At 45.3% G+C, this 25,000-nt stretch overlaps 2 protein-coding genes across 3 annotated transcripts in view; one reads left to right on the top strand and one right to left on the bottom strand.

Annotated features, from left to right (window-relative positions):
- Positions 1-16,100, top strand: part of adamtsl5 (ADAMTS like 5) — an 81,793-nt gene extending 65,693 nt beyond the window's left edge. For both annotated transcript variants that reach the window (XM_083652943.1, XM_083652942.1), the window contains exons 8-13: positions 2,304-2,390; positions 3,531-3,694; positions 5,517-5,730; positions 9,672-9,788; positions 11,096-11,167; positions 11,725-16,100. In XM_083652943.1, the coding sequence (XP_083509069.1) occupies positions 2,304-2,390; positions 3,531-3,694; positions 5,517-5,730; positions 9,672-9,788; positions 11,096-11,167; positions 11,725-12,065 (995 nt within the window). In that variant the 3' untranslated portion in view covers positions 12,066-16,100. The remainder of the gene's footprint in view (positions 1-2,303; positions 2,391-3,530; positions 3,695-5,516; positions 5,731-9,671; positions 9,789-11,095; positions 11,168-11,724) is intronic.
- Positions 16,101-18,434: 2,334 nt separating this feature from the next.
- Positions 18,435-25,000, bottom strand: part of serinc4 (serine incorporator 4) — a gene marked incomplete at both ends in the record, with an annotated part of 26,446 nt that continues 19,880 nt past the window's right edge. The window contains 7 exons of the mRNA XM_083653132.1: positions 18,435-18,630; positions 18,733-18,876; positions 19,013-19,137; positions 19,225-19,414; positions 22,310-22,463; positions 24,332-24,444; positions 24,697-24,829. Of these exons, the coding sequence (XP_083509258.1) occupies positions 18,435-18,630; positions 18,733-18,876; positions 19,013-19,137; positions 19,225-19,414; positions 22,310-22,463; positions 24,332-24,444; positions 24,697-24,829 (1,055 nt within the window). The remainder of the gene's footprint in view (positions 18,631-18,732; positions 18,877-19,012; positions 19,138-19,224; positions 19,415-22,309; positions 22,464-24,331; positions 24,445-24,696; positions 24,830-25,000) is intronic.

The raw sequence follows: 25,000 nt of genomic DNA, 5'->3' as shown, positions 1-25,000 counted from the left end.
GGGCGGGTGTCCAGGTACCGCAACACATATCCCACACAGAAACACCGATCGGAGCAACGGTGCGCCTTGCAACTCCGGACGGACACAGACAAACACGCAGACAGCCCTCCAATTATAGCGGTAGGATATGTCTGCGTCGCTCCTCTTCCAGGATAAGCATGTGTGGTTTGCTAGAAGTGAGAACGTTATCCAAACCAACTACAGGAAATGACACGCGACCAGAACACCATGAGAAGGATGTTGACATCTGATAGCCAGCAGTGTGTCGTGCTTGGAAAGCCTGGACTGATGCTCATTATTGTTCTTAACTGGCATGGACACCAAAGAAGAAGAGACATGCAGACAAGTCCATCACGTCTTGCTAAAGTTACAGGAACTGGAGGCAGATTCGTTTTCATCCTCCCTCGTTGCCAACTCAATCTCTGACAAGATGACAGGTTGTCAAAAACCGTCCAATAAACGAGCTTCTCGTGAGTCATGTGACTTTTGTGCACAAGTCCTGGTATGCCTGTAATTGGACAGTGTGAATCTCAATGAAGCGAATGCAAAAAAAAAATGCTACAAATAAAACAAAGGAAAGAAAACAAACGGCAGGTGTGATTGCACATAGTAATAGTCTTTGGTGACTCCAACTCGAACACTCGGGGACTCGAGAGACTCGACTCTGACTCGAGATATAGTGACTCGACGACATCGCTGCATATACGAGCAACATGCAGGCGCCTCTGCAACACAGTACTGAACACACTGACACCTGTGTGTGTGCACCCAACACCTCTGGCGTGCGGCTTGGGCGCGGCGCTGCATGGGCCCGGTAACAGTAGAACCTCTTCAGCGTGTCGGGCAGAGCCCAGCTGACAGACGGAGCCGCCGGGCCTGATAATGGCCGCTTTGTTTGGGCGACTCCGCGGCCTTGGGAGGGTTTCTCCCCCTGCTGCTGTGTCTCCCAACAGGGCCTCCCCCACCCTTCCCCTCCTTAGGGTTGTCAAAGGTACCGATAGTATCGAAAAGTATCAATACTGACATTTTTTTATCGGATACAATACTCATTTGCAACAGGTATCAATATCGATATTAAGTATCAATACCAAAAATTGTAAATGGATACAATACTCATTTGCAACAGTTTCGATATCATCAGTGCTTTCTTTTAATGAAAAATCACTGATTTTTCCCTCCCTATCATTGGTGGGTATCTGTTGCTTCAACAAGCTAAACGTGTTCTGATAGGCTGATGGCTGGAGCAGGGCTAATCTGCTGTCTAAATTCAAAGTTTTATCAGGTCTAGATTATGGAGAAGTGTGCGTCTGTCCGTCCATCTGTCTCACTTTATTTTTATGCCTCGTGATGTGTCGTCATCCCCCTCTTCCCGTGGTATCGAAAATGGTATCGAGTATCGATATTTTCCTGGGTATCGAATATCGAAGTAGAAATGATAGTATCGTGACATCCCTAGAAGCCCTACAGATGAACCTTGTGCATAGTTTATCTTAGAGATGGGTAAGCAGGAGCAACCAAAGTCCTCCGCTGTTCAGAAGACAAGATGAATGGCGCTGGTCCTCCTGGGGTTCCTTTTAGCTGCACCACAGCAGGGGAAGCATACAGCTGCCCTAAGCCTCTTGTCCACCTCCAAGCCTCAGCAGTGAAATATCACCCTGTAGTGAATGGCCCAGATATCGGGTCATTCATAAATTGTCTCTCCCTATGCTCGTTAAGGGTTTATGTAAGTCGTTAATCATAGTTAGTCATTACTTGAGTCAGAGATGATCGATGATTTTATTGTTTTATTGTAGCACTATAGGCTCGACCAGGGTATTTTCAAAAGAGCATAATTGGCGGTTTACGCAAAAACAGAGTTACTGATTTTCTGTCAGTTACTGATTGCTGGAAATTGAAGGAAGATGATTTAGTCTGAATCCAGAGATTGTGAAATTAACCCTGGACATACAATACATGACACAGTACAAACAGCAGGCCTGTGTCTTCTCTTTTACGATGACTGGAGATACTGCAGCTCGACAACATGATAGGGTAAAAGGGTTGAGAAGTCAAATGAGGTCAAACGATCATTGTTGTCCAAATGTCCTAACAGCTTTTCACAGCTACTGAACCTCTCTCAGAAGGTCTTAAAATGATGCCTAGAATGTTTTTTTTAATCTGTGGTCTAAATCTAAATCTAAAGTTATTCATGTTAGAAACTCACAAGCTGACATCCCCTCCTCCTCCTCCTCCTCCTCCTTCTTCTTGTAATCAGTTAAAAAGGATGTGAAGCACGACTCTAAATGAATGTTTGTGTCGGTCAGGAGGGCCTTTTGGATACAACGAAGTGGCCATGATACCAGCCGGAGCCACTCACATCCGAGTCACCGATAACAGCAGGAACTATCTGGGTAAGATTCACACACGCACGCACACACACACACACACACACGCACGCGCGCGCGCGCACACACACACACATACACACACACACACACACACACACACGCACGCGCGCTACAAATTTGAAGCCTTGGCTCAAGAATGAATGCCTAACATCAGTGAATTTGTGCTTTTATGCAAAAAATGTCTGGAAAGATTTAAACTTTTTATATCATTAAAAACCCAATGATAAAACTATGGATATTACTTTTTTTTCCCCTTTTTGTGTGTGACAATTCCAAGGTATTTGGTCCAGGATGAGAGCATGATTTTTTGGCAATGCACACTCTATTAGAAAATAAATAAATAAAAAATAGCTGGAGGCCTAGAAATAGCACTTTTGACTGAAAGTCAATAGGATGGATTCCGTCCTCTAATAGTACAAGTGTGAGTATTTTTTTTACAGGGTGACAGGAAGTGTCCTGTAACGTGCATAGTGCCCCCCTCCCCCCCCCCCCCCCCCACCCCAAAATACACACATGGGGCCTAGTTTCATACCGTTCGGACTTAATGATGCACAAATGTGCGCAATACGAATTTTCAAAACGTCCGTCTCCAGTGGTGCACACACAAGGGTTTTTAAATAATTCCCGTTAGTTGCCATGACTCCCTCTCCCCATGCAGAAACAGGAGTAGCCTCGCGGTCCCATCTGCTCTCTGCGCCCGCTGTGTGTTTTCCCAGCAACATAATAACCAAGGGCATCTATTCTCATCCTCATGTTTATGAGACAAGAATAAAGCAGATCCTGCAACGGCACACTCTGTGATCTTGAACGGGACGCTCGTAAAGGCTTTATCTGGCCACCGGGGGGCTAGACAGGTGAAACGATTTATTCCCCTCTCGTGTCATGGAAAATCCGTAAATCTGTATCCGTATCTGAGTGCCGAAGACAGACGGCTTCCATATATTACTGTCGCTGGCGTATTCCTGCTTCTGCCAGTTTGCTATTGCCCAAACACAACGCACTGATATGGAGATCTGATTGTTTGAAATATTTCACTTACTCCTCCATCAACACGGAATACTCTAACTGAGTAACACACTCTCTTTCCTTACTTCCTTCCGACCTTCCCTACTTCCTTCTTTCCTACCCCCTTCCCTCTCTCAGCCTTACAGAACGGTCGCTCCCAGTTTGTGATCAACGGTAACTGGAAGATCAGTGTCCCCGGGGAGTACAGCATCGCCGGGACCAAGCTGCTGTACCGGCGCTCAGCAGACACCTGGGAGAGCTTCGAGGTCCCGGGACCCACCCAGGAGGACCTGCATGTCATGGTCAGAGTCTAGAAGTTCCCATGTGGTCCTTGTGTTCAGGTGCTGTGTGTTCAGGTGTAATCTAGAGGTTTCCATGTGGTCCTTGTGTTCAGGTGCTGTGTGTTCAGGTGTGATCTAGAGGTTCCCATGTGGTCCTTGTGTTCAGGTGTGATCTAGAGGTTCCCATGTGGTCCTTGTGTTCAGGTCTGATCTAGAGGTTTCCATCTGGTCCTTGTGTTCAGGTGCTGAGTGTTCAGGTGTAATCTAGAGGTTCCCATGTGGTCCTTGTGTTCAGGTCTGATCTAGAGGTTTCCATCTGGTCCTTGTGTTCAGGAGCTGTGTGTTCAGGTGTAATCTAGAGGTGTCCATCTGGTCCTTGTGTTCAGGTGCTGTGTGTTCAGGTGTGATCTAGAGGTTTCCATGTGGTCCTTGTGTTCAAGATTCAAGATTTTTATTGTCACTCCATGGTACAAGTATCACGTGTGAAATTCTTGTGCTGTGGACTCCGTTTACAACATAGTGCAAATAGTACAAATATAACAAATATAACAGGGCATATGGGTGCAAAAACAACAAGAGACACAACAAGCATAAGGCAGTATAGTGATAAGACAAGTCAGAGACAGTGGCATATTCACTGCACATAGGTGCACGTGTCGGGTGCATACTTTAGACGTGCTTAAACATTTTAAATTCTGCGTATTTGACATACAGGTGCAAATAACATATTCCTTATTAAACATACTGTACAATTAAACTCGGCATTTTAAATTTGGCGTATTTGACATTACGTTCAGGTGTGATCTAGAGGTTTCCATGTGGTCCTTGTGTTCAGGTGCTGTGTGTTCAGGTGTGATCTAGAGGTTTCCATGTGGTCCTTGTGTTCAGGTGCTGTGTGTTCAGGTGTAATCTAGAGGTTTCCACGTGGTCCTTGTGTTCAGATGCTGTGTGTTCAGGTGTAATCTAGAGGTTTCCATGTGGTCCTTGTGTTCAGGTGCTGTGTGTTCAGGTGTAATCTAGAGGTTTCCACGTGGTCCTTGTGTTCAGATGCTGTGTGTTCAGGTGTAATCTAGAGGTTTCCATGTGGTCCTTGTGTTCAGGTGCTGTGTGTTCAGGTGTGATCTAGAGGTTTCCATGTGGTCCTTGTGTTCAGGTGCTGTGTGTTCAGGTGTAATCTAGAGGTTTCCACGTGGTCCTTGTGTTCAGATGCTGTGTGTTCAGGTGTGATCTAGAGGTTTCCATGTGGTCCTTGTGTTCAGGTGCTGTGTGTTCAGGTGTAATCTAGAGGTTTCCACGTGGTCCTTGTGTTCAGATGCTGTGTGTTCAGGTGTAATCTAGAGGTTTCCATGTGGTCCTTGTGTTCAGGTGCTGTGTGTTCAGGTGTAATCTAGAGGTTTCCATGTGGAACCTTGTGTTCAGGTGCTGTGTGTTCAGGTATTATCTAGAGGTTCCCATGTGGTCCTTGTGTTCAGGTGCTGTGTGTTCAGGTGTGATCTAGAGGTTTCCATGTGGTCCTTGTGTTCAGGTGCTGTGTGTTCAGGTGTAATCTAGAGGTTTCCATGTGGTCCTTGTGTTCAGGTGCTGTGTGTTCAGGTGTAATCTAGAGGTTTCCATGTGGTCCTTGTGTTCAGGTGCTGTGTGTTCAGGTGTAATCTAGAGGTTTCCATGTGGTCCTTGTGTTCAGGTGCTGTGTGTTCAGGTGTGATCTAGAGGTTTCCATGTGGTCCTTGTGTTCAGGTGCTGTGTGTTCAGGTGTGATCTAGAGGTTTCCATGTGGTCTTTGTGTTCAGGTGCTGTGTGTTCAGGTGTGATCTAGAGGTTTCCATGTGGTCCTTGTGTTCAGGTGCTGGCGACCGACAGAAACCCAGGGATAGAGTACGAGTACTGGCTGCCGCCGGACCGCTACGCCCTCTACCATGGGGAGCACGACAGGAGGAGTCCGCTGCGTCAGCCTCACCACACCGCCAGCTACTACCCCTGGGCTCCACCCACCACCACAACCACCACCACCACCACCACCACCCGCCCCCCCACAACCACCACTCGACCCTACTGGGGTAAGACCTGCCTCTGATCTTAAAGCCCCAATCAGTAACTTTTTCACCTTAATATAACAGCTTTTTAGTCATTGAATATGGTAGAGTGACTTGTAACAGGGAGAATGTCGCCTCTATTGGTCACACACCGCCCTCCAAAGGCCTCTCCTGGGACTAAGCACTTTTGTGCCAGCGTCCCGGAGGCAGCATGCACGCATGCGCTGTACAGCGGAAGCGCTGTCTTCATGAAAACAAGGAAGTAACTCGGTGCGGATTTGCTACGAAAATGACGTTTCACGTAACTATGGATTATTATTTCATCACGTGGTGAGTACCCGATGTCACAACATGTACATAGAGCTTTCTGCCGCTGTGTTTTGTTGACTTTGAACGGCGATATCGATATCGATACTATTGCACGCAGAGGGCGCAGTTTCCCGAATAGCAAAACTTGGAAAAGTTGCTGAATGGGGCTTTAAGGCCATGTTCACGTTACAGGCAAATCCGATTTGCTGCTAAAGTCATGAATCATCATTATCTTGATTGGTTTCCCAAATCTGATTTGGGAGCGTGTCCGCACTGCCACAAATCTGATTTGGGCAAGTGTTCAAGTCGGATCTGTGTGTCCAGATACAATGAGCCAATGAGCCAACATACAATGTTTCTGGCAGTGTTTGCATGTCTGTGCTCTGCTCTTCAAGTCCCCGCCCACTGCAAAAGACACTCTCAAATCTGATTTGGGTGATCAGCGCGTTCACACTGAAGTCACATCAGTCAAAAGCAGATTGGAAACTACCTCCATATGTGGTTTGGGACAAGTGACACAAATCAGACTTGGAGCGTCCACACTCATAAAACCAATCTGGATAGAATCATGAATAGGTCATTAAAGTTCACAAATCAGATTTGACCTCCTAGTCTGAATATGGCCAAAGATTCATCCTTAGTTTATCTGTCTGAAGATACAGACATGAAAAATCTAGGAGATAAAGAGTTGGATTATGCACGTCATTTAGAGAAACTTAATGCACATTTTATGCTTTTTGGAGGGCTGTGAGAAGATGGTCATGTTAACTTCAATAGTTTGGGAGAAGCTTGAGATGGAATTACAGGGGCTAAATAGCTGTGTTGTCCTACAAACGTCAGTGGAGTTTTGACTGCTGTGGGAATGGGTAGGTAATCTTGAGGCCAACTCTTCCTTTACCGCAGAACATTAAATCAGAGATTAACAATTTAACGAGTGTCTTTTATTGGATGGACATGTGCAGACTTTGACTGCCCAGTCTATGGCAGCGCAGTAAATGTCTTCCAGCATAGTTTTACTTCTTTAAGGTTTTATCGGGGTAAGAGGTGAATCGTCAGTTTATAACGTGCGTTGTCTCGCGCATGCCGATCCTGGTCAGATCACGGCAAAAGGGGAAACAACATAATCAGTATTGGAGCAAAGGTTTGATTTACGTAAGAGAATATCTCCAGGCTGACCTGTTCCCACATCTGGCTGCTGCTGCTGAGGAATGCAGCTGGGTTATCTTGAATGATAAGACTATAGTACACACGTATCTCTCCTTCCCCTCCTGTGCTCCTGCTTCACATGGCCAGCAGCCTCTGGACATTTCTACCCTCCATATCTCTAGTATGCTACAGAGAACTAGCCTTTCTTGTAGTATCTCCCAGCCGACTGGATCGTAGCCAAACAGAAACTGGCTCTTGTTGTGGCCAGGAGCATCGTGTTGATTATTTAGTCGGTAAGAGTTCCAATCCAAGAGTTTGGACAAGTTCTCTCATCTTGGAGCAGAACTAAGGATCTTGTACAGCGGCAGCACACAGCAGCACCATATAATTTATCCTGCTGCTGGCACTGGGGGAGCCATGCTGGGTTCAGCTGGCTTTCTTCTCCAAATTCAGACCAGGCGGTCCAGACTCAGAAGAAAATGTTCAGACTTTTTTTTTTTTGTCAACCTGAATCAGATCTTAATGCCAATGCGAGGTGCATTGTTCATTACTGTAAATTCACAAGCACGCCCCTTGTCACCATCATTGTTCTATCTATTCTGCATTATGTAAATGTGTTTTGTCACGCGTGCAATGACATCAGCCCCCACTGGTCTGATTGTGACCAAACTTAAGAGAGATTGTGCATATTTGCATTTTGTTCCAGCATTTTAAAAACAACACGATAATCAAAGGTCAAAATTGTTGGTCCTATTTTGATTACATTTGGAGTGATGGGCCAATTTTCTCACTGTGTTCTGCTGTATGAAGAAATTACACTGATTGGCCTGATGGAGGCACTGTAATTAAAGGTTAACATTTCTAACTTTGAAAGGCCCATGAGTCTGATGGACACAAAGCTACACAAATCCACCTAGCTGTACAAAGTAGACTGGCTTCTTCTTCTTCTTCTTTTTCTTCTGTGGCGTTTTATGGCAGTTGGCATCCTTTATGTTGTATTACTGCCTCCTTCTGGATTTATCCATCCACTGTTCCCCTACATTCTGTCACCCTAACTCACCCTAAGCTACACAAATCTAAACAAAGTAGACCGACTGGCTTAATGGGGATGCTGTAATTTTACACTGACTCAAACATGATATCGCGGGGCCGATTTTGACAACACCTGGATGGACGATGCCTATTCGGTCTGCCGTTTAAAGAACTACACTGAATGGCCTGATGGCTCAACATTTCAAAAGTCTTATTGTATCGTATCTTATCTTGTCATATTACCTTCCTTGCTGCTTATAAAACAGCGTGCTAAGACTAGATTGTAGCACTGCCATAGTCTGATCACTACCATGTGATCAGTGCCATGTGATCACTACCATGTGATCAGTACCATGTGATCACTACCATGTGATCAGTACCATGTGCATGAAGTAAAACAGCTTCACCAGATGGTTGTGGGGTTCCACAGGTGAGGCTTAATAGATTGAAAATGGTCTTGATCCTGCAGTCTAATGAGATATTAACAAGGGTGTAAGAAAAGCTATGAGCTTTGAGCAATAAGGTTTACCTCACAGCATGGTGGCTCAGTGGTTAGCACTGTTGCCTCACAGTGAGAAGGTCCCGGGTTCGAACCCCGGTCCCTCCCAGGTCCGTTTGCATGTTCTCCCCGTGTTCGTGTGGGTTTCCTCCCACCAGCAAAAAAGACATGTATGTTAGGGTTAATACTCTGCTCCTGACCAAGGCAATGGGAAAAGCACTGGAGTTGGTCCCCGGGCACTGCACTGCGGCTGCCCACTGCTCCTATACTAGTTCTAGGAAGGTTCCTAGTAGAGGATGGGTCAAATGCAGAGGATGAATTTTGCCATGGGGATAAATAAAGGATAACTTAACTTGATAATATAGTCAAGACAAGACAGGTAGATTACTGGGAAATTAACATGATTGGAATTGTATAAGCCAGGGATCATTGCAGATTTTATATTTTATCCATTTATCACACAGAATGTTTACTGCTAACATTTTGATGTGAGATGGAGCTGCTTGCATTTCAAGGACATTTTGAGAGAAATCTGCGCTATCCAATTATGATCAAATAAACACATCTAAATAAGGATTTCCTCTGTTAGCTCTTAGCACCGTGTAGTGAGCTGAGGTGTGCCTGTTTCTTCCTCATACACCATGTTATGATCAAAATCAAACAATATCAAACTCATTACAATTCGTCTTGAAAAGATCATTGTCCAATCAGATGGGTCAGTTTGGGTCATGCCTGTTTGCTCTTAGCATTCCTATGATCTTTATTCAGCATTTCCAAAGCCAATACTTTGCGAAACGTGTTTTCCAAAGCAACAAATAGGCTAGTTTACCTTAACATCTCATTTCCTTTGTGTTGCGACACCACGTAATCCATCACAGATGCCTTATTTTTCAACTTGTGTGCGTTTCCTTTTTTTTTATGAACATTTTCTACGCCCCAATCATGAAGAATGCTATGTGTGCTCCTTCCTCCCTCCTAGTTGTCCCTGGCGGCTGGCCTGTGAAGCCTCCTCGCCAGCCGTCCCACCAGCCGGTCCTGCCCCGCCTGGAGAGAGAGGACAACCACAGGAACCGGCTGCCTCAGCCCTCACCTGGAGGTACCTCCTCACCACAGCTCTCCATCCAACTAGGACTACGTTTACATGGACAGCATGCAAAAAATAATAATAATAAAAAAATAAATCATAATGGAGATTATATTGACAGATATTGTGATTGTGATATGTGAGTTTTACGATTTGAGCGGGAATGTTAATTTTTGCATTTCATTTCCACTGAAAAAATACAGCTAATTCAATGAGAAAAGGGAATAATCCAATAAATTATGGAAACAATCAAGCCTGTAAAGTAATGATGTCTGGACCAAACAAGCACGTTCCCTTACATCTGGATCATATTTGTACGCCGGGACATCTCTGTTAACCTCGTGAGGAAGCTGGATTCGCACGACACGAGGATGAGAGATCCAGCGTGAGAGATGAGAGAGCCAGCCTCCCCTCCCTACCGGGAGAGGAGTCTGGCACCGCAGGTCTCCATAGTGGGATTGCGATGGGCGGCGCTTAGCGGCAGTGCCCTTGGAAAATAGTTTCCAACAATCCAACTTGCCGTTTTCAGCGTGTAGCAACGAGCTAGTGTGTAGGTTTCTGCCGTTAGCTTGCTAGCTAGTTAGCGTTGTTGTTTTCACTGAGGCGGCAGGGCACTGTTTACAGCGACACACAGGGAGGAGAGAGCGGAAGCCGCTCTGATTGACATGGTCGGAGCCAATGACAGAGTTTGTAATAAGCCGGGAGCGGACCACCGGCAGCCACTGAAACAGTCGCTCCAATGGGAGAGCAGCTGTAGAGCAGGGGAGGGCTTATCCCAGTTGTCTGTTTCCGTGGCGCCAGACTCCTCTCCCGGTAGGGAGGGGAGGCTGGCCAGCGAGACTAGTTTACAGTGGCTTGGACCATTCAAGGAGGAGGCGGTCCTAAGTGGTTGAAGTTAGCACGTGATAGACGGTGATAGACAGATGGTTCATCCAATCACCTGCCAAGTATTTTTTGAAAGTGCCGTATTGCACTTGGCCATTTAGTATTCAGTTCCTTTTTTTAATTAATTTCTTAAATTAGTCTTTGATTATCTTCTGGCCCGCCATCTAACGGCAAAATGCCGTTCAGTAATGAGACTAAAATCAGACTACTCCACACGTCTTAATGTGACTCTGCTTACTGACCTGTAAGGGAATCAGAAAATGCTGTTTACATGGCGATTTCTTATTCACACTATTGTCGTAATTTGGTTAATATCAGATTATTGCTGTCCGTGTAAAACACAGTCTATGACTCAACAGCATCTGACTATCAGGGTCTCTATTTAGGTCATGACTATTTTCTGTCAGCTGACTTCTGCCCTGTTTGTCCTGCAGGGAATTGTGGGAAGTGTCGGCGGGGCCGGGGGCGTGGTGAGCGCCAGAGACAGTACTGTCAGAAGGACTTTGGTGAGTCTGTTTTTCACTAACTCAAGGCTTCACAGAATGTATCAAAACTGATAGAGCACAGTCGCGCCAAACAAAAACCACTATACTGTAGATTACTATTTTGATTTTACTTTTATGAATACATTTATTTTTGACATGATGCCATTGCTTAGACAACTTGAACACATTTTTGCACTATGTAAGCCAGTGGTTTCTCAAAGTGGGGTCCGGGGAACCCCAGCGGTCATCGAAGGGGTTCCAGGGGCCCCCCAGCAAAAAAGGGGAATCTTTTATTTTCACTAGAATTCCATCCATATGTAACAGAATGTATGGTCATGGGTTTCATACACGTTCTGTAATAAAACATCTAAAAGCCTAAATCGTATCAAATGGGCGTCCCGTGGTCAATTTAGATGTCCTTGACGCGAAAAGGTTTGAGAACCACTGATGTAAGCATCATCAAAACTATTTAAAAAGATTGTAGCTGTGCCTTCACTGACACAGAATATATATATGTATATATATTCTAATTTTGCCTCTGGAATACTTATATGCGTGTCTTATTTACCCTATCACAGTCTTCCGGGCCAAAGTGATGGGGAAGCTGTACAGAGGCGAGGAGACGCGTTACGACGTCCAGATCATCCACACCTACCGGAACCGCTTCCGCCTGGAGCACCGGGAGTTCCTGTGGGTCCCGAACGTGTGCGACTGCCCGGGTCTGGAGGAGGGGCGTCAGTACGTGCTGATGGTGCGCCGTCACATCAACTACGAGCACACGCTGAACCGCATCCTGATGGAGGAGGGCAGCTACGTCGCCCCCTACAGGCCCAAAGAGGACGCGCTGCTGCGGCCGCTGGAGCGGCTCTGCAGCAACAGAGGCCCCAGGCGGCCGGCCGAGCTCAGGGGATACGAGTAGAGACTGACGCCCTCATCACTACAGGCTGCTGTGTGTGTGCGTGCGTGTGTGTGTTTTGTGTGTGTGTGTGTGTTTTGTGTGTGTGTGTGTGCGTGCGTGCGTGCGTGCGTGCGTGTGTGTGTGTGTGTGTGTGTGTGTGTGTGTGAGTGTTAGGGTCGATTCATGAATGAAGTCATCAAATCCAATTCAACTGAGGAATTTGAAAAACCGCTACAGGAAACAGATTTGGAATTGAACTGGAATTTCAGCTAGTTTAATTTTCAGTGAAGATTCCATGTTTTTTTTTCTTACTACATATCTGAGATGACCACTATATCCAGATATCTATATATGATTTAACCTGATTACATTTACACCTGGTATTATGTGTCTCCAGTGTCCAGATTGAGATCTGTCCAGGCAGCTCAAACAATCGAACGCCACATCCTCCTCTTGTTTGCGCAGGTCAAAAAAAGAAAAGAAAAGAAAAAGATGGTAGCTACCGTGAAGCTGCACTATAGGCCCTTTTCACAGCAAACATTTGTATAAACCAATGTATTTGTGTAACCAATAACATTAAAGAGGGCCCTGGCACTGGAATGCCTAAATGGAATGGAACCATCATTAATGATGTGTATTGGTTACACCTACTTTACTTCCTGCTTTACCACTTCAAAACGGTTGCTGTGAAAAGGGTCTATTGTATGGACATTCGCTTGCTTGCTGCATTCTTGCTAGTAGCTTAGCTCGCTAACTGACTAATGGCTGCTCGACACTGGCTTGGAAGAGTTGCGCGATTACTAGGCTATTTCCGTTCACATAGTCGTATAGCTAATTGACAACGCAATTGCGTTTACACTTGTGTTCAATGTGGTCACAATGCGTCCCTGACCACCTCCGGAGGTGCTTTGGCCGATCGGATCCCAATGCGTCTTGGGTGCATTTACACCTGTAGGCCTACTTCATGTGGTGAAGCACTATCCCATTGCAGTCGATCATCCAAAACACATTTTAATGCCAGGTGTTGAGGGATTCATAGCACAGTAAAGTGTTGTTGTAGGCTATATTATCAATACTATCATAAAATGTCAAAGCTTTCAGCTGCATGATTGAATGATTCCTTTATTTGTATTGTATTTGATTCATGGTTTGATTTATAATGTCTAGCATGTCAAATTAATTTCCAAGACATTTAATGGGATTCAGTTCGGTTTGCCCCATTTCAATTCACATTCCAGTTTCCTCACAGCTGGGTGACATATTCACACTGCAACTCCAGGAGTTGAATTGGAATTTACCATGCATTCTCAATTCAGCTCATGAATGGCCCCGACCCCGGTGTGTGTGTGTCTGTGTGTGTGTGTGTGTGTGTGTGTGTGTGTGTGTGTGTGTGTGTGTAGGTGTGTGTGTGTGTGTGTGTGTGTGTGTGTGTGTGTGTGTGTGTGTACACCAGAGAATGAAACTCATACTGAAGCCTTGCTCTCTTCCTGACTTGTTTCTGGAACCTTCGAAAGCTCGTCAGACTTTGTGAGAGTTGATCCGAACGACCGGACGGACGAGTGACATCACAGACTCTGTGAGAGTTGATCCGAACGACCGGACGGACGAGTGACATCACAAACTCTGTGACATCAGGACTCTGTGAGAGTCGATCCGAGCGACCGGACGAGTGACATCACAGACTCTAGTGTGACATCAGACTCTGTGAGAGTTGATCCGATGGACCGGACGAGTGACATCACAGACTCTGTGACATCAGGACTCTGTGAGAGTCGATCCGAGCGACCGGACGGACGAGTGACATCACAGACTCTGTGACATCAGGACTCTGCGAGAGGTCGATCCGAGCGAGCGGACGAGCGACATCACAGGAGGGAATTGAATGCTGGAGCTCAGAGAGACGGTGTTCAATTTAATTTGAATTTCCTCCATTTGAAACTCGCCACAATAAGAAACCAAAAAGACTCCAAGTTTATTTAAAAGCTGAGCAGCTTACCATATATAGCACTTTAGGTGGATGTGTACAGTTTACACCACCTTTAAACAGATACCAAAGAGAAGAACATTGACTGAAATGGCTTTTGTGTTGTTGTTTTTTTGCTGTTCCTAATTTTTTAACGTTATGTGCCTTCTAAACTTAAAGGGATACACCAAGATTTTGAGAGTTTAGGCCATTTGCCATATTGCCTATATTAAAACTAGAACGTACATGGCTTTATTTTCAATCTGCGAGCAGTACAAAACTGCGGTAGAGCCGATCACTGCTAATAGCTTAGCGCTACAATGGCAGTCTATGGGATTTTGGCCTACTCTGGTTCAGTCGCCCCAAAATGCACATTCCAACAGCGGCAAAAACACTCACATGTATGTACATGTTGTGACTCGTGTAGACGTGTACTCACCACGTGATGAAATAATAATCCAAAGTGACATTAAAACGGTCGTTTTCGTAGTAAATCCACACCGAGACCTAACCAAAGAGTAGCCGAACTAACAGGAGTATAACCAAAGTTACTTCCTCGTTTGCCATGTGGCGCATGCGCTGTGTGCAGTAGGCCTGTAGAGGCACTGCATGAAATAGGCCACGCCCATCACGGGGGAAAAGCTCCGTTCATTTCCACACACCAGCGTAATTTTCATTGAATTAAACATAGCTAAAAGCTGTTGCAGACAACAAATGTAAAAAATCGCCAGTTCAAGTTTTTTTGTACTCCTGAGCAAAACAAGGAAGCCATTGGGAATTGGCGAGAAGAAAAATGTGGATCTAGCTGTCAAGGAAGTAAGTTGGAGTGTTCATCTTCCGTATATACAATCTTTTTGTGCAACACGCAACCATGCACGCGACATAGGAGAACGCCAGGATTGGAGGGGGGGTTTCTGTTTTCCCCCGTCTTGGGCGTGGCTTCTGAATGATGACGCGTTACGCAGTGTCTATGGCAAATGGCCTAAAAACTCTCAAAAATGTTGGCGTATCCCTTTAAATGGGAAAAAGACACCCTAAAGCACTTTAACACTGTTAACAAATAGCTATTGGTGATGTTCCTTGCATTCCTGGGTTCATTTTGTTGTTTGGTGTATTTTTCATATCCGCGTCCAGATGTTTCCAGCAGCTACAGTGGAGTTTGATATGAGAAGATGTTTCAGGATGTAAAACATCTTTGGTAAAATGTCAGGTTTTGGTGTCCGTCTCTCAGAATCAAAGAGCGAGAGCTTCTTTCTAGAGCCGCCATTCTGGCCCAAGAGAGGTTCAACCATCACACAGGGAGAAATCCATTGTAGAAGAGGAGAGAGAGCAGTGTCTCCACCCACAGGAGCAGGAGAGAGACCAGAATGCATTGCAGCAGAGAGACAGGTTCTGTCTTTAGTAAAGAGTGCACTGTTGCTTTTTCTCACCTGGAAAACAGTCAATTAAAACACTTACAAAAAAAGAACTCCTGGAATATATTGAACATTACAGACTGATGGTATAACAGTGTCAGTGTGTCTGTGGGGATTCTTTTCGTTAACTTTCACTTTGTTTTCATACTTAAGATATAGCGACAATATATTGCTTCATAATGTATTTATGTATAAAAGAAATAAGCTTAAAACACAACACACTACATGTGTTTCACTTGTTTAACTCTTTTCTCCAATGTATTGTCTATATTGCATTGCTCACTTGTGGTATTCATTTATTTTTATAGTGTGATAAAGCAGGTCTGATTTGCTTTACATGAACATACTTTTTGTAAGAAGAGATTATGAAATATACAGTATTTTATATTGGTGTGGCACTGATTAGCTACGAATATACATGTAAGACGCAGTTTTGGCTTGTTTTGGACAGAAATGTATTCTGCTACTGCTACATAGTCGGTTAACTCTCATGCTTTGTGTAAAATATCTGATATTAATATCGACTTTTCTCTCACAAACCTCATCTAAATGTGCCAAAAAGGTTCCTGTGTACCTCAGTCCGTATATAGTGGATGGATGGTAGAGACTTCTACAAACATGGCTGCAGAAGTTATTTTTTTGCAATTGAATTTGGAATTAAATCTGATTCAACATTTATCGCTATGCTTCTTCCTCTTCTTCGATGTGCAGCATGCAGTTGAACAAACCAGACACGAGAAAGGCAGTGCTTCGTAAGAAAACAATGTATTTACAAAAATAACTTTACATTCACTATCAAGGAAAACACTAAACTACAAATAATACAACCGTTATTTTAACTTTTTTTTTTTTTTTTTTTTTTTACCGAGCCAAATTCCTGGTCATCAACATATAGAGGCGTCATCACAGATGCTCAGCTCCGTCTCCCAACCACCAAGTGGCTTAATGTGGGACTGCAGATTCACAACACTCTTCTCCACAATGTCTCTGAAAAATACCTGCAGACATGGCTACTTTATACCAAGGCATGAGACAGAGAGCTTCCATCGCTTCTTGTTTAAGCACCCCTGATATCAATGAATTGAAAAAAGCAAAGGTTTTTAAAATTGATCCACAAATGGCGGGGGAAAGTCATGTAAACAATAAAGCCACAATCAATAAATTCAGTAAAGAAAAATCTGTAAAGTATGAATTAATATAGAAATGACTGATGTACAGGATGACAATGAAATGCGAGTATGCAACTCGTTCCTCATAAATCAGGATACAAAGTTTTCTTGATCCTAAGGTTATTAAAAAAATCTCTTGTTGACCTTTAAAGGACATCATGCTTTGTATTTTTGAATTTGAATTTGTGTGTTAAAATGTTTCTCTGATGTCTTGGGAGAAATTGGGCTCTATCGTCTGCCCCACGCTATTTAGCGTCTGCGCCTGCGACCCCATTTGCAGCCGTCATGTGGTATCTTCGCCCGCTCGCAGCTGCCAATAGAGAGGCAAAGTGACCGCCTACTTCCTGCTTCAGCACTGTACCAGAGGTTTTTATCCGCCATTTATTTTCCCATAGACATTTCGTAAAATGCCTATGAAAAATATTTGACTAGTTATGGTTCAGATATATTTAGAATCGGCAGAGACCATAGAACATTTCACTCGGACCAAAACAAAAAAACAAATATAGAAAAAACATTTTCTTTAAATCAAAACCCTACGTACATAAGTAAAGCTATAAGCATTTTACGAAATGTCTATGGGAAAATAAATGGCGGATGAAAATCTCTGGTACAGTGCTGAAGCAGGAAGTGACGTTCCACTTTGGCTCTCTATTTGAAGCTGCAAGGTTCCGCAAGATACCAATCAGGTTTGCACACCAAATTGCGCGCATGGCATATAGATATAGCTTTGGGTGGGGCCAGCCACAATCAGGCAAGCATGCAAGGATACGAGTTAACGAGCCAATTACATGTTTGCATCTACATTAAATGAAGACATTGCCGTTCGTTTTATTTTGTATGTTACATATTAAGTATATTAATATTTATGGACTAGCAAGCTAGCTAACGCTGGTATGTCCTCTGCTTTTACAAGGTCTGTGTAAAACGGGCAGTAAAACATCACGGGACACACTCGAAAATAGCATCGCCCCCTTGGTCGAACATTTGCTCAAATAACACTGCTCCAAACATAATGGTCACAGTGAAAATAGACATTCAGATTGTAGAGATACACAATGTTGCCTAGGCAACAGGCTGTTGTAAACACTGGAAATAGCGGCGCACACTAGTGACGTCACACACCAAAATCTCGGCACACTTTCTGTCCAAAACGCCGGTTATCCTATCCACAGAATAGACAACGGAGATATTAAACACGGGTAGGCTATATTAAAAATCTCCACCTTGGGCGGAGTTGTCCAAAAAGTCAGTTTGCAGTGACCTTAAACGGCGTTTGCGTGTGGACACGAGGCGAGAACGCATAGAAAAGTTTTCAAAAATACCTGGACAGGCTCATCTAAAAGTGAGAGTATATATTTTATATGATTTTTTTTAATGTCTTTATCTGCCTTCTATTGATGTAAAAGCAAGCTGCATGTTTTGTATGAACAAAAAAGGTTATTGTTGCTATTATACAACCAAAAAGGAAAATAGTTCTAAACTTAAAAAGTAAAAATTCAGAAATCCATCCATTCAGATTCCGATATAGCTCCCACCACACACAGTGAGAGCTCACAGCTTCGTTTCCCTTTGGCAAATTGTAAGTGTGTTTCCAAACCTCCTTAATGGTTTTGTTCTATTTGATGGTCTCAGGCCTGTGACATCATGTCAGCAGACAGGGTGATGTCACTGCAAGGGTGATGTCACTGCAAGGGTGATGTCACTGCCAGTTGAGCCTTCTGACTGGTTCAGTCATCTTTCCCTTTCACGGGAGTGTCAGTCTTTGACCCTTGACCCTTGTGACATCCATTCCTGAACATCACCTCCTTCGGGGCATGCAGCGCGGGGAGGGGGGTCGGAGTCACCTGACATCGTCCCCTGTCCTCTGTGGCCCTTCAGGGACAGACGCTGACGGTGAGGTGGGGGACGGGGGAGGCTCGGAGTCACCTGACGTCGTCCCCTGTCCTCTGTGGCCCTTCAGGGACAGACGCTGACGGTGAGGTGGGGGACGGGGGAGGCTCGGAGTCACCTGACGTCGTCCGCTGTCCTCTGCGGCCCTTCAGGGACAGACGCTGACAGTGAGGTGGGGGACGGGCGAGGGTCGGAGTCACCTGACGTCGTCCCCTGTCCTCTGTGGCCCTTCAGGGACAGACGCTGACGGTGAGGTGGGGGACGGGGGAGGCTCGGAGTCACCTGACGTCGTCCCCTGTCCTCTGTGGCCCTTCAGGGACAGATGCTGATGGTGAGGTGGGAGACGGGGGAGGGTCGGAGTCACCTGACGTCGTCCCCTGTCCTCTGTGGCCCTTCAGGGACAGACGCTGACAGTGAGGTGGGGGACGGGGGAGGCTCGGAGTCACCTGACGTCGTCCCCTGTCCTTTGTGGCCCTTCAGGGACAGATGCTGACGGTGAGGTGGGGGACGGGGGAGGGTCGGAGTCACCTGACGTCGTCCCCTGTCCTCTGTGGCCCTTCAGGGACAGACGCTGACAGTGAGGTGGGGGACGGGGGAGGCTCGGAGTCACCTGACGTCGTCCCCTGTCCTCTGTGGCCCTTCAGGGACAGACGCTGACAGTGAGGTGGGGGACGGGGGAGGCTCGGAGTCACCTGACGTCGTCCCCTGTCCTCTGTGGCCCTTCAGGGACAGACGCTGACAGTGAGGTGGGGGACGGCGCGGCGTCTGATGCGCGAGCGGCGAGGCCTGGGCTCGGTCTGACAGCGGCACACCGGCCCCAGCAGCAGCCACAGGTAGAGGATCACGCAGGCCCAGCACGACGACATCTTCACCCAGAACGTAGACCAGTTGCCGTGGGTGAAGGTGGTCTCCAGCACCGCCGACTCATAGCTGCAGGGAGGAGAGTGCAGATTAACTCAAGGGGCAACCTCCGTGACTGGAAAAATGAAGCCAATGCGGAAGGAACACAATGTCCTGGACTTTATTGTGTGTAATTCCTCGACAATTTTAATTAATTATTATTGTGTTTTTAACATCTGTCTTAAATAAAAAATAAAAAACCAAGTGCCTTAAATGTGCATTCTTTCCAATGACCAGCAGGGGGTGACTCCACTGGCTCCAAAGAGAATGTATTACCTCAGTAAACACTTTCCTAACAAGTTTATGGTCTCACTAGCTAGTTTCAAGTCTCCTTCATGTTGAGTAAAATAGACGATAGAGCAGACTATATGCGGCTCTGTGGGAAACCTGTGGTCTTGCACTAGCTGCTTCTGGCTGCAAAAAAAAAAAAATAGAAATGAAGAAGAAGAAGAAGAAGAAGAAGAAGAAGAAGAAGAAGAAGAAGAAGAAGAAGAAGATGGCGACAGGAAAAATGTCAAACTCAAGGCTTCAAAACAATCCCCAAACCAATGGGTGAGGTCATGGTGGCTATGGCCATATTTGTATACAGTCTATTATGGTTTACCGGTAACTCCACGCTACTTCTGGTTTAAAAAAAATGCAAACAAAACAAAACCGAGTGAAAACAAGGCCTGTGTTTGAAATGACGCCGTAAAGAGGGCTGACTGTAAAACAAGGAAATGCTCTTTGGCGTCAACCACTGACTGACCTGAACCAGTTAGTGAGGGTCATCATGTGACTGACCTGAACCAGTTAGTGAGGGTCATCATGACGTACAGACCTGAACCAGTTAGTGAGGGTCATCATGATGTACAGACCTGAACCAGTTAGTGAGGGTCATCATGACGTACAGACCTGAACCAGTTAGTGAGGGTCATCATGACGTACAGACCTGAACCAGTTAGTGAGGGTCATCATGATGTACAGACCTGAACCAGTTAGTGAGGGTCATCATGTGACTGACCTGAACCAGTTAGTGAGGGTCATCATGATGTACTGACTGACCTGAACCAGTTAGTGAGGGTCATCATGATGTACAGACCTGAACCAGTTAGTGAGGGTCATCATGACATACTGACCTGAACCAGTTAGTGAGGGTCATCATGACGTACAGACCTGAACCAGTTAGTGAGGGTCATCATGATGTACAGACCTGAACCAGTTAGTGAGGGTCATCATGACATACTGACCTGAACCAGTTAGTGAGGGTCATCATGATGTACAGACCTGAACCAGTTAGTGAGGGTCATCATGATGTACTGACCTGAACCAGTTAGTGAGGGTCATCATGATGTACTGACCTGAACCAGTTAGTGAGGGTCATCATGACATACTGACCTGAACCAGTTAGTGAGAGTCATCATGATGTACTGACCTGAACCAGTTAGTGAGGGTCATCATGATGTACTGACCTGAACCAGTTAGTGAGGGTCATCATGACGTACAGACCTGAACCAGTTAGTGAGGGTCATCATGATGTACAGACCTGAACCAGTTAGTGAGGGTCATCATGATGTACTGACCTGAACCAGTTAGTGAGGGTCATCATGATGTACAGACCTGAACCAGTTAGTGAGGGTCATCATGATGTACTGACCTGAACCAGTTAGTGAGGGTCATCATGATGTACAGACCTGAACCAGTTAGTGAGGGTCATCATGATGTACAGACCTGAACCAGTTAGTGAGGGTCATCATGACATACTGACCTGAACCAGTTAGTGAGGGTCATCATGATGTACAGACCTGAACCAGTTAGTGAGGGTCATCATGATGTACTGACCTGAACCAGTTAGTGAGGGTCATCATGATGTACTGACCTGAACCAGTTAGTGAGGGTCATCATGACATACTGACCTGAACCAGTTAGTGAGAGTCATCATGATGTACTGACCTGAACCAGTTAGTGAGGGTCATCATGATGTACTGACCTGAACCAGTTAGTGAGGGTCATCATGACGTACAGACCTGAACCAGTTAGTGAGGGTCATCATGATGTACAGACCTGAACCAGTTAGTGAGGGTCATCATGATGTACTGACCTGAACCAGTTAGTGAGGGTCATCATGATGTACAGACCTGAACCAGTTAGTGAGGGTCATCATGATGTACTGACCTGAACCAGTTAGTGAGGGTCATCATGATGTACTGACCTGAACCAGTTAGTGAGGGTCATCATGATGTACTGACCTGAACCAGTTAGTGAGGGTCATCATGTGACTGACCTGAACCAGTTAGTGAGGGTCATCATGATGTACTGACCTGAACCAGTTAGTGAGGGTCATCATGATGTACTGACCTGAACCAGTTAGTGAGGGTCATCATGATGTACAGACCTGAACCAGTTAGTGAGGGTCATCATGATGTACTGACCTGAACCAGTTAGTGAGGGTCATCATGATGTACAGACCTGAACCAGTTAGTGAGGGTCATCATGATGTACAGACCTGAACCAGTTAGTGAGGGTCATCATGATGTACAGACCTGAACCAGTTAGTGAGGGTCATCATGATGTACAGACCTGAACCAGTTAGTGAGGGTCATCATGATGTACTGACCTGAACCAGTTAGTGAGGGTCATCATGTGACTGACCTGAACCAGTTAGTGAGGGTCATCATGATGTACTGACCTGAACCAGTTAGTGAGGGTCATCATGATGTACTGACCTGAACCAGTTAGTGAGGGTCATCATGACATACTGACCTGAACCAGTTAGTGAGGGTCATCATGATGTACTGACCTGAACCAGTTAGTGAGGGTCATCATGACGTACTGACCTGAACCAGTTAGTGAGGGTCATCATGATGTACTGACCTGAACCAGTTAGTGAGGGTCATCATGATGTACTGACCTGAACCAGTTAGTGAGGGTCATCATGTGACTGACCTGAACCAGTTAGTGAGGGTCATCATGACGTACAGCGAAGCCAGGAAGAAGACAAAATGGAAGAAGAAGTAGCTGTAAGCCACTCTGTGGGTCTCGTTGTGGATCACCTGCTGGCAGCCGACAATATCCTCGTCAATCACAAACACTTCCTCCGCTGAAAACAGAGAAGAACGCATCCAGGTGGTGATCAGAGAAATAACACACTGAGATGAAGTGTGCTAATGTACTGTATAGACCCTTTCTTGTCTTGTCTTACTTGACAACATCAACATTCTGATGGACCCTCGTTTATTTCCTGTTGCAGTGTTTGCTAATAGCTCACAGGAAATAACCTAGGGTCCAGGCGCGGACTGCATAATCGGGCACGTCGGGGCAAATGCCCGGTGGCCTGGCCTGGCCTGCAAAAAAGAAAAAAAAAAAAAAAAAAGATTGGTGCCCGCAGTCAGGCCACTCACTGAGCAGCAGGCCAGGCGCCGCCTACTGGTTTACTAGTGGTTTTATTACTTTATTAGTTAGTCTGAAATAATAATTACACTTCAGGGTTATCTCATTGTAAAATTGGACTTTGGGCTTAAAACGGCCAAAATTGGGCTTCAAACGGCCCAAATCTGGCTTCAAACGGCCCAAATCTGGCTTCAAACGGCCCAAATTGGGTTTCAAACGGCCCAAATTGGGCTTCAAACGGCCCAAATCTGGCTTCAAACGACCCAAATTGGGCTTCAAACGACCCAAATTGGGCTTCAAACGGCCCAAATTTTTCGCCGCCGCCGGCCCGCACGTCGGCCCGTATTGGCCTGGCCCGCTTGGTATCTAATGCCCGGCCTGAATTATGATCCCAGTCCGCCCCTGCTAGGGTCCCTAGCAAACAGAATTACAGTGAAACCTTATATAGCATTGGTTCCCAAACTGTGGTCCGCGGACCACTGGGGGTGTTTTTGGTAGATATCTATAATGATCACTGTTTGGAGATGTCCAATTATGCTCAGACCAACACGCTGTCATCCAATGGCACAAATGGTATTAGAGGGAATGAGAGAAGGGAATCTGATTGGTTGTATTCACCTTATGTAGCCCCGCCCCCTTGACCCAGTTGTGTTATGACTTCCTGTTCAAAACACCATCTGTTTTACCTGGTCACTAGTCTCGCTAGCCAGCCTCTCTTCCTTTCCGTCAGAGAGGCTGGCTAGCGAGACTACCTGGTCACTAGTACTGTACTGTCACAGGAATTGTAAACACAATAGGAAGTAACTGGCTCACCGCTGTGTTGGAACATAAGGTGATTAGCTCTAAAAAAAATAAAGAGTCAAAGTCCACACTCGTATTGAAGCTTGTAGCTGTGCCTTCACTGACACACACAAAGGTAGGACATTTGTGTGTTCATCTCTCAGACTTTGTGAACCCTCACTGTTCATATATATATATATATATATATATATATATATATATATATATATATATATATATATATATATATATATATATATTCCTGTGCAAGTTTCAATTATACATGCACAATATATTTCTACTTCATTATACACTCGCACACCATTTCACAAGCTCAAATCTTATTTTTATTTTTCGTAATCTTATTGACCCTTATTTGCTTCCATGCCATTCATTTAGTTACTGATGCATCTGTAAACAATGTGTCCGAGTGGGAGAAGCAGCAGCAGAAGGAGGTATTTACTTACGTCTGTGTAAGTGATCACACATGACAATAATTACGTACCATTTCACATTAACGCAGCCTGTTAGCTATTAGATTAGCATAACGCTGCCTTCCTGTGAACACGCAGAGCCCTGCAGGTAAGATAGCTGAAGTGCAGGAGGACCCAGACAGAGTCCTGACTGAGTCTAGATATTGGACTGCAAAGTAAAGTTGAGTGTAGCAGCCAGTGGAGGTTGCCAGTCGTCTTGGCGAAGATCTTTCCCCCCCCCCCTGATGATTTATTGATGTTAAAATGCTACACTTGGAAACCTTTAGGAGAAGAATGATTTATTGGTGACAGCCCCGGTGCAAACCTTCCTCTTCCTCGGGGCAGCAGAAGCAACACGTCGCTTTCTGGAACTCGTAGCGATACACTTTGATCATCCAACACGGCCCGAACACCTCGGCCAGGTACGAAGCTTCGTTACTGAGGAAAAATGAGGTTTGAGCAGATTAAGGTGGGTTCATCCCCACAGAATTATCTTTCTTATGGGCTTTCTTACGATTTTTTTTTTTTTACAAAAGTATCACAAATAATTTCAGATTAGATCCCAAATTCATATTGTTGCAATATACCGGTATGTTTACTGTAGATTTTATGCATTTTATATTGTTATAATCATTGCGTGGTCATGATATTTTAAAGCACACATTTTAGCAAAACGTACTGCGTACTTACCACGCAAAGAGCACGCAGCAGTACATGATGGCGGCACCGATGATGGCCACAGCGCTGCCCTCGTTGCCCTCGGCGATGCCGTCTCGGCCCACATTGGGGTAACAGAGGGTCATGTTCTTGCCCTGGTAAACCACTGGAGGGCAACAGGGAGGAAGTGAGTTAGCATCGCCTCTTATTACGGTAGAAACTCAAACTGTCTCTGTGGTTTGCTGCTGGTGCCCCCCTCTATAGAAAGAGATTAGAGCCAGTAGAGATTGGAATAAACCGCATCAATTTGAATTGATCGTGCTCATATTGAACCAAA

This window comes from Poromitra crassiceps (assembly GCF_964638095.1).
Source record: "Poromitra crassiceps genome assembly, chromosome: 16".
Taxonomy (NCBI): domain Eukaryota; kingdom Metazoa; phylum Chordata; class Actinopteri; order Beryciformes; family Melamphaidae; genus Poromitra; species Poromitra crassiceps.
This window is presented reverse-complemented; position numbering and strand designations above follow the sequence as displayed.